This window comes from Corythoichthys intestinalis, chromosome 4 (genome assembly GCF_030265065.1).
Source record: "Corythoichthys intestinalis isolate RoL2023-P3 chromosome 4, ASM3026506v1, whole genome shotgun sequence".
In the NCBI taxonomy this organism is placed as follows: Eukaryota; Metazoa; Chordata; class Actinopteri; order Syngnathiformes; family Syngnathidae; genus Corythoichthys; species Corythoichthys intestinalis.
The window spans coordinates 53,075,098-53,090,868 of record NC_080398.1 but is presented as its reverse complement, the minus strand read 5'-3'; the positions used below and the strand labels follow the sequence as shown (position 1 = coordinate 53,090,868).

General features: G+C 37.8%; 2 protein-coding genes across 7 annotated transcripts in view; one reads left to right on the top strand and one right to left on the bottom strand.

Annotated features, from left to right (window-relative positions):
• usp45 (ubiquitin specific peptidase 45) overlaps positions 1 to 6,435 on the bottom strand; it is a 64,613-nt gene extending 58,178 nt beyond the window's left edge. For all 6 annotated transcript variants that reach the window (XM_057833929.1, XM_057833931.1, XM_057833930.1 and 3 more), the window contains exons 1-2: positions 6,150 to 6,435; positions 4,366 to 4,476 (exon numbers count right to left, since the gene is read on the bottom strand). In XM_057833929.1, coding sequence (XP_057689912.1) covers positions 4,366 to 4,468 — 103 coding nt within the window. In that variant the 5' untranslated portion in view covers positions 4,469 to 4,476; positions 6,150 to 6,435. The remainder of the gene's footprint in view (positions 1 to 4,365; positions 4,477 to 6,149) is intronic.
• On the top strand, positions 6,072 to 11,075 carry tstd3 (thiosulfate sulfurtransferase like domain containing 3). The gene is made up of 4 exons (XM_057833935.1): positions 6,072 to 7,037; positions 7,137 to 7,310; positions 9,842 to 10,001; positions 10,779 to 11,075. The coding sequence occupies exons 1-4, from the start codon at positions 6,899 to 6,901 to the stop codon at positions 10,834 to 10,836; spliced, it is 531 nt and encodes a 176-aa protein (XP_057689918.1). The 5' UTR covers positions 6,072 to 6,898; the 3' UTR covers positions 10,837 to 11,075.
• Positions 11,076 to 15,771: the final 4,696 nt, after the last annotated feature.

The window sequence follows — 15,771 nt, the reverse complement described above, 5'->3', positions numbered from 1 at the left end:
CAGCACTGTTATTTTTTTTTTCTAAAGATTTAAAACTTTAAAGAAATTAAGGGTGCCATTCATCATGATCTCTCCAAGAGATATCAGTGGTTGTGGTTTGTTTCCTCTATATGTGCAGGTACACAATTTGCAGTAGATTCATATTTTACAGCAATGCTGCACAGAAAAGGTGTCACTGTTTAATTAATAAATGATTTAAACAGTACTTTTTCTATTTTGAAATATCTTTTTTTCCTTTCAACAGTAATATCGTAGAATATAATGTATCAAATTTCTGACCAATATATATCAATAATCGCTGTATCGTGATATCGTGAGATAATCGTTATCGTGAGCATTGTATCGCGAATCGTATCGTATCGTGAGGTGCCCTGAGGTTCCCACTCCTATTGTTTTTTACTAAAACCTTGTGTATCCGTCAACCAATACTAGACTAAAACTTTTTGAGTTTTTGTCTACTAAAGCTAGACTAAAACTTGTTTGAATATTCGTCAACTAAAACTCGACCAAAACTAACACAATTTGAAATGACAAAAATATGACTAGGACTAATAGTATTTTTGTCCAAAAGACTTAATGCCATTTAATGACTGTCATTATGCAATTACAAGCATAAATGCTACTACTATCCATCAACATCAACAATTTTAAAATATAATTTTCTTTATTCAAAATATGACAATTTACTTATGTTTTATGTATTGCATAAAATTGTCGTTGCATGTAAAATGCAACATAACTTAACTACTGCTCCAGTAATGTGCTTAAGCCACTCATCATCATTCATCAAACACATACATAAAGCAAATAATAATACTGATAAATACTGTAAAATAATAAACTATTCTAACTGGAAAAGAAAGCATTGAGGTAAAGCAGAAGGCACATCTCAGCCATTAGCCATTATGGTTATCATGGCTGCCAGTTCAGCATGGAGGTCTTGGTACAACATCTGTATGTTGAGGCTAAAAGGTTTAGGGTTTAGGCAGTGATGAGGTTATACGCAAGCCTGTAGAGGTTGCTTTGATCACTCAAATTTTGTGTAATTTGTTCTCTTTTCATTGACCTGAATCACTCCAATCAAAACGTTACAACTTTCGAGTAGGGTTGGGCATCTAGCATTAATGGGATCCGGGACTAACACTCTCCCGGAACTGTTCGAATTTTAAAATTTCGATTTCATGTTTCGATGACCTGACCGCCAATCGAAAAAAAAAGTAGCTGCCGAACACCACGAAGAAGAAGCCACATGAAGCGTGTGTTTGTGCATTGCAACTTGATTTCAAACATGGACACGATGCAGCAGCGCTCAAAAGTTGGGCTCAACTTCACAGAAAAAAAAAATGACCAGTCATCTCAGTGCAACATTTAAAGCATATATATCACGCAAGGTGGCTGCACGACCAATATGATCAAACACCTCCGGCTTCATGGAATACAAGTGCCGAGTAGTGCATAGCTGAGTGCCGCGTATTTGACACGCTGTGACGGTCCTCTAACCCGCCGGTGTCAAACCGATTCCACAAAAGGCCGCAGTGGATCCTGGTCTTTGTTCCAACAGATCCAGCACAGACAGTTCAGCCAATAAGGTTTCTGCTAAAACAAGCAGCACATGACTGCAATCAACTGATTCCACTGTGAGACACCAGATTTGTGAAAAGGTATTAATCTTTTTTGGTTGGCATGAAATCCAGCACCCACTGCGGCCCTTTGAGGACCGGTTTGACACCCCTGCTCTAACCAGTCAGAACTAGTTAAGTAAAACAATCATTTGCATCTGTCTTCTGCTGCCCCTGCAACCTGACTCTGGATTAAGCAGTAGATGATTGATGGATGGAGGGAATAGTACGAGAATAGGTCATATTATTACATCAGGCTAATGTAGCTACATAAGCAGCTACGTACTTTACATAGCGCGTTGCCGCCTCCGTTAAAATCAACATTATTAAAAGCATTTTTTGTTTTAGAATCGGTTTGACAAATAAGGAAATCCTTATTATTTTGCCTCACCAACATCAAATTATAATCAATAGAAGAATCGAGACTAATGCTTCGTCGTAGCTCCCAGCTAAGGTACCTGTATGTAAAGCGTAACGGCTCACAGCTACCCTAGCCCTATGTAATATTTGCGACTTTTTCTCGCTTTCTCAAATTTAAGCGCTCAAGCTTCATCTACACCCAGTGAATGTGTGTTCTCTACTGCAGAAGACAGTATCCGTCAGAATGCTCACACTTACTGCCTGAGAAGGCAGATATGATCATTTTCCTCAACAAAAACAGTTTCTGATTTTATACTGTACCTGCTGCTAATCTGGACTGGGTTTTAGTTGTTTAGTTGTTTTTTGTTTGTTTGTTTGATATTCTGCACCAGGTTAGCCCATTAGTGGGAGCTCAATAACATGTAAAAATGCAAGCAGCATAAGAGACTAAATCATAGGCAGAAGAATATGTGTAAATGTTTTCTCCCTGAGCTTTTGCAAAATAAACATCTTTGTGAAAGTGCACTCCTATGGGAAAAAACATCATATTCAGGTTTAAAGACTGATATTTATTTACAACTTAAAAATAGCCCTGTGAGAAATTCATAGTTAATTGAAAGTTCATATGATTTAAAAAAAAAAATTAAAAAAAAGTTATGAAATTCATATAAACTATGCAATTTTTTTTACCCTGCCTATTAAAAGAATCGGAATCGAGAATCGTTTGGAACTGGAACCGTTAAAATTCAAACGATGCGCAACCCTACTCTCGAGTCCTTGTTTGAAACTGAAAAAAAACATGGGACTACAATGGGACAGTACCTCACAGATAAAAAGACAAGGGTGATTATAAATAGGTTAGCATGTGCGCAAGCACCACTAGCCACTACTAGGTAAGCTTACAAAACACAAATATGAATGCATACTGATTAAAGGCTGTTTCAAACTAGCGGCAGCCTAGTGTAAAGGGTTCAGCAGCAACCCATTCACCGTGTATGTGGGAGGGGACTTCTTGGCGAAAGTGAGCAGCGGCAGTCGTTTTGGACTGAGGGAAAGTCTTGAGTGAATGTCCGCCGAGGTCCTCAGCCCAAAAAAAGAGACTTGTTCCATTTTCACATCACGTCAACAATGCATCAACTAGCAGAGGGGCTGGCATACTTATACCTGCGCTATCAGGCTGTTTTGGCAGACGGATAAATGCAAATTACGGCCGACGAAACCTTGATAAATGCGCTCTTTTTAAAGTTTTGCGAGCTCTGGGACACTCCATGAATGACTCTCATACCTGTCGTTGCTAAGCTAAACGGTACCTCGATGTGCGTTTGTGTGGAAATGTATTTCACGAATAACAACAAAAACTAATCACCTTCTCACAGAATTTGTAAAACTCTTTACATGGCTATTATAATGCCCCCTACCCCTTGAAATAGGAAAAGTCGCAGTTTTCTTGTGCAACAATGAAAAATAAACACATTGGTGCATAGGACTATTGTTAATATGCTTGCCGCTTTTCACTTGCTAACATCGTCTACGTCTACGAACCGCTCTCCACACTTTGCCGACGCTAGTTTTGAAAAGGCCTTTAACATCTAATAGTGAATATAATTTGACTAATACAGTTTAGAACCTTTGTCCTTCTTTGGAGATGATATGGAGGAATTCATTTTCATTTTCAATTCATATCCTTGAGCTTAAAGGCAGGTTACGAGCGAGTATAAACACTGCCATTTTGCTAAAGAGAGAGAGAGTGACATGGAAGTGGTCAAACCAGATAAGGAAGTGCGGCCAGGAAAAAAGCACTGGTTTATAATGAAAGGATGGACATTAAGTTCCTTTGGGTTTGCCGATATATTTGATTTTCTCGTCGTGTTGACAGGTACAACTCAAGTCACTATAGCCAGCCGGAAATAGCCACCAACCATAAAATCTTTGCCCGAAGCCCCATATTCTTCTCATGCATAGAGCCCTTTCTATTGAGAAAAACATTTTTCCTGGAGATCCATTTCCTGTAGATCCATTCATTAAGCGGGTATGAGAACCTGATACAGATACTGAATTGGATTGGCCCCGTCACTAATACAAATCAATGAATAATTGGTTCGCAGTAAAATTTATTTCTCCTTGTGTTAATCTAAAATTCATTCAGGATCTAATCACATTTAATTATACTATAATAGTAGACAATAACGCGCCATTATTTTAAAAAGCTACAAAACATAATAACCACAATAGGAGAAAATCTAACTCTAATGTGATACATTAAAACTGTTCAGACCATAAGGACACTCAGATTCCTATTCTCCATGTGTAAGCAGGTGAACTGGACAGGTAAAAAAAAATAAGCTACAAAACGAAAAAGGAAAACAATTTCTCTCTTGTGACTTACCACTGACTTCATCTGATGATTCTTCATCTCGAGGTTTTCGGGGTTTATTTGTCCGCTTAGTCATGCTGCCGGCTGTCATTGAAAGGGGTTCCTTAAGCCGCATTTGGAGCTCTGTCGGTTAAAGGGGGGGGGGCATATTTTTTAGGAATATAGTATCATTCTGAAGCACATTCAGGTAGCAATTGTACTTTGAGTTTTTAAACTTTCACGTCGAAATCAAATCATAAATAAATGACTTCCAAACATAGCAAAGGTTACTATGTTTTTTGTATTTTTTTTGGGGGGGGGGGGGGGGTGGAAAAAAAAATATAATAACATGAACGGTAACACCAGTTACTTTGCCAAGTAACTAATTACTCTTACATTCCGGTAACTAAGTTACAAACTCAATTACGTTTTGGGAGAAGTAATTTGTAACTAATTAATTACTTTTTAAAAGTAAGATTAACAACACTGGTCATAAAGATGAAGTCTGCAGAATGAAAAGTGACGAAAGCGGAGATTTTATTCTGCCAATTTGTTGCCGAACACAATTTGCCTGCAACTATTATTGATCACCTCTCAGAATTAGCAAAAGAAATGTTCCCTGACTCAAAGATTGCATCGGTAAGTTAATTTTATCAATTGACCTTTTTAACTTATAATTGGACACACAACGAACTACCTTCAAGTCAAACTGAATTGCGAGCTGAAGTGCTATGAAGTGCAGCCATCAAGACATGATAGAAATTGCTAAAAGTGCTGCATACAATTATAACAAGAGTCACTTTTAATTTTAGTAATCATGATGTATCTGTAGATATTGTTTTTTGATTGTTCCAGATTATATGTTACTATATTACCAATAAATTCGTATTATTTTAAAAATTGAGTTTTATTTTTGTTTCATGTTGCATATACAACGCTGTAAGATTAGTCACCAATTTGTAAGGGCATACGTCACTATTTGTAAGATTACCAACGGCCTCGGGTTGACAGGTATGTACTATGCACTATGGATGTGTTTTTTATGAAGGAATGACTACATAACATGATTAAAAGCTAAAAAATGGCAATTTTGCACAACACCTCCATTCCCCAAGACTTGACAATACAAAACAACGACAGAGTTCATTGTTCTTTCCACTTACATTAGGACTATTATTCATCGTATATAAGAGTAGTGATTTTTTTCCCCTATCATTTAGCGACTTTCATAGTCCTAAGTCTATTCTCTTTGGCACTTACAACATGATGCAGAGTGGATATTCAGTGTTAATAAATTTGCGATTGTACTGTATTTAGAGACTGCTAATCATTTTATTGTGACCATTTGAAGAATAAAACCCACATATCAAACTTAAATACTACTCAGAAACAAGCAAAATGAGTAGAAACATTTTACCATTAGGTTTCAAATGACAGCTAATAATGATGAACAGGAGAAAAGACCCAACCAGAGCTGGACGGGAAGTTGTAGTACTTTTCAACATTTTATTATGTTAAAATATTGATTAGAAATATCAGCATTTACAAGTCAAATTAATTCAGAATTCAATATTAAGGGTTAACCCGCAATCACGGTTGATATTAAAGTTATTCTCCATTTAATCATTTTCGGATAGGCCGGTATACTGTATAAGATGTGTGGCATTGCCATTAACCAAGGGATGTCTCTTATAATGATGAAGTCTCACGCGATACTAAAATTATTGAGCAACAGATTGGTGAGAAGATGCACACGAAGCTACACTTTGCTCGTGGAATTCATAATACGATAATGAACAGGGAGTTGGGCAACTCACCTAATTTTTTTTTCGTTCCAAATTGACAGTTTTAGCCAAAACTAGTGATGCTAACTCTTCCCGGCTAGCCACAACAAGCTTTCATCACACACACACACCACTTGACAGGACTGTTATTCCTAAACACCTGAATACAATTGCATTAGTAACAAACGTCGAACACATGGCATCGCACGTAAGTATAACTCATTAACAGTCAGTCACCCTTGACAGAATGTTGTGTAGCCTAAATTAGCAAAATATCAAAACAAACGTGACGCACTCGGAAGCAATATGGCAAACTGTAGTGTTGCGTTCAAGTCTAATAGGAAACTAGGAAACACTGAGTTATGGTTGTTGGAAGATGTTCGAGAAGTTCAAATCATGAATGCTTGTATGGTTTTAAAATCTAGATGAATGCAGAATGAACGAGTAATGCATGTGCAATATCTTTTATAAGGATCCAAATACAACGTTCATTTCACTTTGCATAACACAACACTAACACTGGCTGCTCTTGGTAATATTGTTATTCGTTTGTTTGTGAATTTATATAATGCCTCATATCATATACTCGCAAGCTGGCAATATTTTTTTTTGTATTTGTCAAAAGCAAATTAACAAGTGTGACTTCTGTCCGATGTCAGCGTGACTCTTACTCTGCGCATGCTCAGTTTGCAGTTAGTGGAAGCGCTTGATAGTAGCTGCGTTGAACATACTGGTTTTGTGAGAAGATTCGTTTTATAGTAGACGCAATCTAGTAATTGTTCATGGCTCTCCGAATGTGTGTGAGATTGTCCAAAGTTGCTCCACGACTTTGGTGGGAAAGTAGCGTCCTTCGTTGTGCCTTTGTGCCTCATGGGACAACCTATCCAGCAGGATTTATAAACACTAGACGTCTTTGCACAAGTGAGTTTTCATCTTTGCACTGTTATATCAAGTGCACTTGTGCCAAATACACGTCTTCCGCAGGTTCAATATCTGGCATACTGTCTGATTGTCTTTCAGTTCCAGAGTTGTGGTGCTGTAGCCGCCAATTCAGTTCTGTGCCACCAAACACCGATGTGACTTACGAGCAGTTAAGGAAGCTCTTGGCCGATGGCAAGTCTGTCGTTATAGACGTCAGAGAACCATGGGAGCTCCGAGAATACGGCTCCATCCCTGGCTCAATGAATCTCCCCTGTAAGTGTTGTTTTCTCTTTAATTACTTGAAAATATTGGTTACAGGGGCGTGGAGTCATTCATTGCATTCATTGGCTTACAGACTGGTCAGCTCTATAAATAATTAGACATTGACACAATTTTGAATTCAGTCCCTGTACCATTCCAGAGTGGATGTGAAATGGAATAATATGTGCTTTAAGTGCATAGTTCACTTTTTGATTTAAGGGTATGTAAAAAAAAAAAAAAAAAAAAAACATTTGAACAGTGAAGAAACAACACATTTAAAGGTCGCTAACTGCCATTTTCATAATTTGTTATAATATAATGTGAAATATGTTGGAAGGGCTGACAACATGCAAAAACTGAGAACAGTTTAGTCCTGAATTACTGAGTTCAAGCATTTAATTGTTTTTTTTACCTCCTCAGTGAGTCAGCAGGATATTTTTGAACAGTCCTAAAAGAGGGATTTGCTGACTTCAGCCTCAAGTCTTAGGCCATGTCCACACCTAGCAGTGTTTTTTTTTTTTAAACCGAGGATCCTGCCCTAATAAGTTGGGTAAATATAATTACATCCACACCAGCATGTTTGTAGAAAAACAAAAGCTTCAACAGCCAACCGCATTTATTCATTTTTAAGTACATTCATAATAATGTGTGAAAAATAATTGTCCATAAAACCCCTATCCTTCGCATGTTTTCTTTAATATGAAGCACTGCAAAAGTTTGTAAATAAACGGAAGCAAAAAGGCACCACTCTAATTCACTCCAAATGCAGAGGTGGGTAGAGTAGCCAAAAAGTGTACTCGAGGAGCGTTACTTCAAAATAATATTACTTAAGTAAAAGTAGTCTCCAAAAAAATGTACTCAAGTACAAGTACAAAAGTATGCAGTGAAAACAATACTCAAGTAAAAAGTAACTGCTTATTTTTGTTTTTTGTAACAATGGTATTTTTGGTCTCAGCACAAACTTATCTTTATGAGCTGTTATTATAATGATACTATACTGTACAATAACCCATTACAGAACAACATTAAGCCAAAGAAATACAAAAAAAAAAAAAAAAAACATTGAATTCCAGCGAGAGAGAGAAAATAAGGCAGAAATGAAGGATTATTTGTCCAAAGAGCTTGAGTGCCCTCTAGTGGAGAAAATAGTTCATTCATAGTTCATTCATAGTTAATAGTTACTATTATGAAATTAAAAGGAGCATATCTGCGGTATTCCGTGGTCAATCGGTGCCAAATAAAGACTGGGAGAGAGGTTTAAATCCATGCTTTGGAGTCATGTTTAGGGCAGCGCTCTACGTCAAGTATTTCACTTTTTAAGGTGCTCTAAAGACACCACGCGATTGAACAGGCTGGAGTGATCGTAGAACGGCAAGCTTATGTCAGATTGGTATAATGAAATTATGTGATTATTGTTGCGACGTCTCTTTGGTGAAATTGGTAGACCTACTCTTGGCATTGCTGGTAAAAAATAGTAAATCTAATATGTAGAATAAAAAGGAAAAATGTAACGACTCTTGTGTAGCCCAAAGTAGCGGAGTTACAGTAGCGTTTTTTTCTTCACAAATCTACTCAAGTAAAAGTAAAAAATATGGCTTAATAAAACTACTCTTAGAATTACGTTTTTATCAAAAAAGTTACTCAAGTAAATGTAACGCATTACTACCCACCTCTGTCCAAATCTAAACATTGGTCTCATGTGTGACGTAAGGACGAAGTTTGTCGCAGTCAGTGACATTTCCACAGTTAAATGTTCGGTTATCAGTTTCAACATGATGGCGCCACAAACGAAGAATTCGTACATCTTCACTTTGGACTGGGGTTTTGAGAACCATCGTTTAAATGTGCGTGTGGATGATTGGCCAAACCGTAGAAAAAGTTATTTTTGCCAAATACCCTGCTACGTGTAGACATGGCCAAAAATTCCTGGACATCACCAGACATTATAGGGTTTTCATCCACTTCACGTTTTACTCAGTAACCTAGATGTGCAGCCATCTTGGAGATACTCGAATGTAAACAGAGCGATGTATCAATGCAGTATGCCATTAATACTGGATCAACGAACCACAGAAAACCTTCAAAACATGTAACAGACGCAAAAGCATAGCAACAAAGACTTGTCCCATGGGAATGGGAACGATATATGGAAAAGTTATTATCGATAGTGCCTATCCGTATGAGTTGGCTCCCATGTCTTGGAACAATGACGAGCCAGAGAGCTTTCCTTCGATTGCATATCCTGACATCGTAACCAACTTGGTTTTCTTGCCAAGTCCATACACGGCAGAAATCCTACTCTTAGATCTCTCAGATAATAACTGTTGGTTTTCTTTAAATAAATCTGTGTTGCTGAGTATCTCTAAGATGCCGACTTCTGGTTTGATGACACAAAATGAAAATCCTCCATGGGTTTAATCCGTGGTGATGTTCTTCCAGGCCTCTGCTGTGGTTGTCTTCTGTTCTTCTTGCTTATTTTTTGGATATATTCCCACCAATTTGCTCTCATAGAGTGTATCATCTGTGTATTCACTTCTTTGCAGTGGGTCAGGTGACCAAAGCTCTGCAGCTAAATCCGGAAGAGTTTACTGAAAAGTATGGTGGTAAGATGCCTCAAAAAGTAGACAATATTGTGTTCACCTGCCTGAGAGGTGTCAGGAGCAAGAACGCGATCAGCATGGCCTCCGAGCTGGGATACAAGAAGTAAGACTCTTAAATAGGGTTGCAAAATTTTAGAAATTTTGTTATTCGAAATTGATTGGGATTTATTGGAATCTAAAATTAGTAGTGTAACATGGAAGTTGAATGTTAATTTCAGTTTCTCTTTTTTTTTTTTTTTTTTTTTTTTTTTTTTTATGAGACAGTCCTGATTGAAAGTCACACCTACCAAATTTGACAAGAAAACTGTACTTATTCATGAACCGCACTGGATCGTGAACCGCATATGTCCACATTATATTATGAAATATTTACAGCAAAACATATTAGCCTGTAAAATTTCATAAATAAGACACACTGAACTATGAACTATTTCAAAATGTGGGGGTGGATTTTTTATAGTTTGAAAATTATGGTAATTAATTTTACGGGATAATCTTCCAGCACAATCTTGGTTAAACATTCTATCTATGCACTAAATTAGAATAATGTTCGTGTGTAAGATTCACCTTACATTTCTGATAATATCCCACAACTGCTTATTACAGGTTTTTTTACTACTATATAATCCTTCTAATATTGTTGATTTCTGATAAATATTACTTTTTTATTGAGTAAAATGCTAAAAAAATATGCTTTTAGTTGTATGTCAATTTTCTATATTAACGTATTGATGTCCAGATCAGGTTTTCTGGCCTGGTGTTTTATTTTATTTTTTTTAAATAAAGTAAAGGATATAACACGAAGTTTAAACTCTTTAGGACTTAAAAAAACATGGTTAACTCATCTTCCATTTCACAATCTCCTTCTATCCCATTTCAGCGTTCAGCATTACCCGGGTGGATGGCAAGACTGGGCAAAAAATGAGCATCAAAACTGAAGATTTTGCAGAAGCTCTAACTTTGCATTATTGTTATTCAAGATGAGAGTTACCTGTAATTTACCATTTAACAAGCGGTTCTATAACGTCTGTCAAAACATATTTTTCTCATGACTTTGTTTCATGACCTTTTATAAATTGTAAATCACAAAACACAATGCATTGATTGAACATGAATTGGACTGTTTGCAAATAATAAAATTAGTAATACTGCTGCAATAATACTTCAAATATTTCTTACTTAATATTTGGAAGAAAAAAAAAAAAATATATATATATATATATATATATATATATATATTTACAGTTGTGATATGTTGTAAAATGCAACAGTCCTTGCAATGCTAGTTGCTATCATCTAAAGTAATAAAGATTTAATTTATAAAGGAGTTGTACAGTATCTCTTTCTATTCATTTCCAGTTTACCAAGACTTTTGAGTTTTTTCATCAAAAATACCTCCTGGAGTTTGCTCAGGTGGCATACTGCAAACTGAATATGATTGTATGTTTGTATTTATGTTATTCACGTTTTTTTACCTGTCCTGTTCAGCTGCTTAACACGGAGAATGGATATCTGAGTGTCCTATTGGTCTGAACAGGTTTAATGTATCACATGGGAGTATGACATTACTCCCATTGTGAACATTCAACATACCTCGTTTATTAGTAGAAAGCAGTGAACAGGAAGGGGTTATGGGGGAACAGAAGAAAAGAAAGAAGAAGCACAAACAACAACAAGAAATACTTTGAACTCCTACACTAACTATGAATATGTTGGTGCTATCGTTAGCTAGTTGTATTACGGTTGACACCATGTGGGGGGCCTGGTGACCAAGGAAAGGGGGAGTGGAGTCTGAAAGAAAAGTGATTGGGAGGGGTGGAGTATACACAAATCAGCCATGTAGTCTAGAACCCTGTATTTGTGTGAATCCCTTGTGAGTGTGAGTATGATGGCATCCTATTCTATGCTGTCTCATCGCTAATCCTGACACCGAGGTTTTCTACTTAAGTGTGTCTAATTGCACCGACTTATGCGTGAATCCCATCAGAAGAGTGGAGATGCCGAGTGGGTGCGCCCCAAGGCCATGGCCCTCATCCAGCCAATCGGGGTGGGGGGCGAGCCAACTCAGCCCGTCCCTCCTCCCGCATGGGCCGTCGTCACCCCCCCGGGATCCAGGGTGGTCCCCCGGGCCATCCGCGCCCCCATCAACCTGCCTTCAAGGATGTGATAAGGGGACGCGCCACCTTCCCACCGCCGTGGCCCCACAACTGGCACGGCACATGGTGGAACCCCAATTGGCCCACCAAGCCCAGGGCAGGGCAGGACCCCCCGTCAGAGCAGGCGACACCCAGCCAGCGACCCGCGTCGGTGCGCAGGGCGGATACCCAGGCAGAGGTATCTCAACAGATTACTGTATTTGCAGTGTCAGCAAATGTTTGACCAATGTCTTTTTTTTCCTCCATCCATTATCTACGGCTTAATCCGGGGTCGAGTCACGGGGGCAGCAGCTTTAGCAGGGAAGCCCAGACTTTCCTTTCCCCAGCCACTTCAACCAGCACCTCTGGCGGGATCCCAAGGCGTTCCCAAGGCAGATGCTGACTAGCGGCTCGACCCCAAGCACCTCCTGGATGACTGAGCTTCTCATCCTATCTCTAAGGGACACCCTGGGGAGGAAACTCATTTTGGCTTCTTCATGTGTGCTGTAACAGATGAAGATTTTTTTCTCCAATTTTGCTTTAATAACTGCATTTATACTTATAGCCAATATAAAATGCACAAAACTTTATATGACTGACTTGTCAAGCCAGGAGAAGATTTTAAAAACCAATATCCACCTGCGGACAAATTTTAGCCAATACAACCTTGTCATAATGAATTTAGCATAACAAAACATGGAGGGCTCCAGAGAGACTACAAATGAATTGATCCAGGAAAATAGCTACAGTTAATGCCAAGTTTGAGATTTGTAAAGAATAGCCAAAAACGACTTTTCACACGACATAACTTCAAGATGGAAAGAGTAATTTATGATAATCTATTGTAAAGTATGTAGACATTTCAGAAACTTAACTGGAGAGTTGATACCAGAAGATAAAAACCAATGAAATTCATCAAACGTTACAAATGGCAGCAAAAATTCCAGGTCAAAGTATAGTGAAATAAACTTTCCCGAAGTGAATGAAAAACTTTGTGGAAGAAAGTCTGACCTCCTAATCTCAAACAATAATATAGTTGTGTTTTAGCATTTGTTTTGTTATTTTAAATATACAGGGGTTGGACAAATTAATAGGAAAAACCTTATAAAACATCATTTAATATGGTGTAGGTCCGCCTTTTGCAGCAATTACAGCCTCAATTCTCCTAGGTGTTGATTCATACAACTTGTGAATTGTTTCCAAAGGAATCTTAAGCCATTGTTCAAGTAGAATACCCTCTGTCTCTTTTAGAGATGATAGCGGTGGAAATCAATGTCTTAATTGAATGTCTAAAACTGATCATAAATAAATGCTCAATAATTTTGAGGTCGGGGGACTGTGCCAGCCATACAAGATGCTTAACTTTATTAGAATGTTCCTAATGCCACTCTTTAACAGTCATGACCAATGATTATGATGCCAAAATGTTAGGTGTTTCCATTATTTTGTCCAACCCCTGTATATACTGGACTGTCTCAGGAAATTAGAATACACAATATTCTAATTTTTTGAGACAGTCCTGTGTATATATACAGGACTGTCTCAGGAAATTAGAATACACAATATTCTAATTTCTTGAGACAGTCAGGAAATTAGAATATTGTGTATTCTAATTTCCTGAGACAGTCCTGTATATATACAAAGGACTGTCTCAAAAAATTAGAATATTGTGTATTCTAATTTTCTGAGACAGTCCAGTACACATACTAGCAAATCTATCGGGCATTGTTACAATTCAATTTTTTTTTCTTCATAATTTGGCACTCATCTGATCCGTGATATTCTAACCCCATGGATGATGCTGTACATTGCTATATGCAAAGGACCGCTCCGAGGACTGCGTGCTGTATGCAGTTAATGTTTGATCAAGTAATACTTTAGGTAACAATAGATAATCCCCCTGAGCAGGCCTGACCACTATTTTCTCCCCTCATATCACTGTGCCATGTCAACTGTAAAATTCAGACTACACTCGCCCACCCCCATCTTTTACCTCCTTCTTTCCCCTCAGTAGCAGTTAATTCCATTTTCTTTTTCTTGCATTTCTGCATTCTCTTCATTTTAATGTGCTGAAAACAGGCAGACTAATAAGTACTAATTTGTGTCAAATCTTGCAAGGGCTCTTTGTTCCGCCACTGCCCTCATCAGGTCACCCTCCAGCTTCTGCTTGGCATTCAATTAAAGTCCCTCGTCCCATCAGGGCAGATCACATCAGTTCTGCATCTACACCCTCCTCTGACTGTCCAGGGTTTGGTCTTCATGTATGTCTAACACCCAGTGCCGTAGTGGCAACCTCAGTGGTAGTGTGAACCTGGTGAAACCTTAGTGTAGATAAAGGGAGCGATGTCTTATTCAATGTGCCGATGTAGCTACTATCAAGCTGTAGAGAAGATGGCATCTTGGGTCCTACAGCATCTATGCAATTCAGTAACCCACAGCTCATCACATGAAGGTGTTAAGTCTGCTTTGGTTCAAAAGTTTAAGATTCCACAGGTGTGAAATTGGAAAAAGCAGGAATTGTATTGGAAAAGTGAGGCTGATTTCTTTTAGTTCAGACTGAAAAATGAATACGGGAGACGATATAAGAATATTAGATTCAGTGTCACTGGTTCTGACACAACTATGAATATAAAATTATTTGTTGTTAAACACCAAATTATTAGATAAAAACACTGTAACAGATTAATTCAAAATAGACGGCGATATGTAATAAGTTTAGTTGCATGTTGCATAAAGTGTAATGAATCCATTCCAGCTCTAAAAAAAACTGTTCTGTATTTTTATAACAGAAAACAACATGGATTGGATGGCCAGCCAAACGTGGGTCAAAGAAAGACAACCCACTATACACATAAGAACGATGAAGTGTCTTTAATGAACTAATTACAAACGTCAGTGAAATTGTCAATACCCGGTCTAAAATGTCTCCTTCCGTTGTTTAGCAGTGGGTCCGTTTGTGCAGACCACAAAAACTGAGCCTAATAGCAGGAATCTGTCAAAATATTTTAGGAATGCATATGCCCCATTCGAATTCTTTGGCACACACATGCCACCTTTGCAAGACAATGACTAAACATTGGAAGAAGGTCATAATGCTTCAGAACAATGTGCCAGGCCTGACACAACTGCTAGGCAATCAGATTTATTTTCTTTGTGACCATTTCGATTATTAGGAGCCCTTGGACTTTTTGACATCCAGTATTGCATGTCACATTAGGGCAAACTATGTCATCTTTTGGTTCATTTATGATAAACTGTTGCAATGATGAGGAGCCAGACAAGGATATGGTTCATGCATTGGAATATTAAGCAAAAATTGCCCTTGTACATACTGTCGACACTGATATCAGATATCTTTACAGGCTTACAGTGGGGCAAATAAGTATTTAGTCAACCACTAATTGTGCAAGTTTTCCTACTTGAAAATATTAGAGAGGCCTGTAATTGTCAACATGGGTAAACCTAGACTATGAGAGACAGAATGTGGAAAAAAAAACAGAAAATCACATTGTTTGATTTTTAAAGAATTTATTAGCAAATCATGGTGGAAAATAAGTATTTGGTCAATACCAAAAGTTCATCTCAATACTTTGTTATGTACCCTTTGTTGGCAATAACAGAGGCCAAACGTTTTCTGTAACTCTTCACAAGCTTTTCACACACTGTTGCTGGTATTTTGGCCCATTCCTCAATGAAGATCTCCAGAGCAGTGATGTTTTGGGGCTATCGTTGGGCAAC

What these genes read in the sequence shown, in the direction of transcription:
- tstd3 (XM_057833935.1), top strand. Translation starts at nt 6,899, where the DNA reads ATGGCTCTCCGAATGTGTGTGAGATTGTCCAAAGTTGCTCCACGACTT. An exon ending in CACTAGACGTCTTTGCACAA is followed by an intron (nt 7,038 to 7,136) that starts GTGAGTTTTCAT and finishes ATTGTCTTTCAG; the next exon opens with TTCCAGAGTTGTGGTGCTGT. An exon ending in TGGCTCAATGAATCTCCCCT is followed by an intron (nt 7,311 to 9,841) that starts GTAAGTGTTGTT and finishes ACTTCTTTGCAG; the next exon opens with TGGGTCAGGTGACCAAAGCT.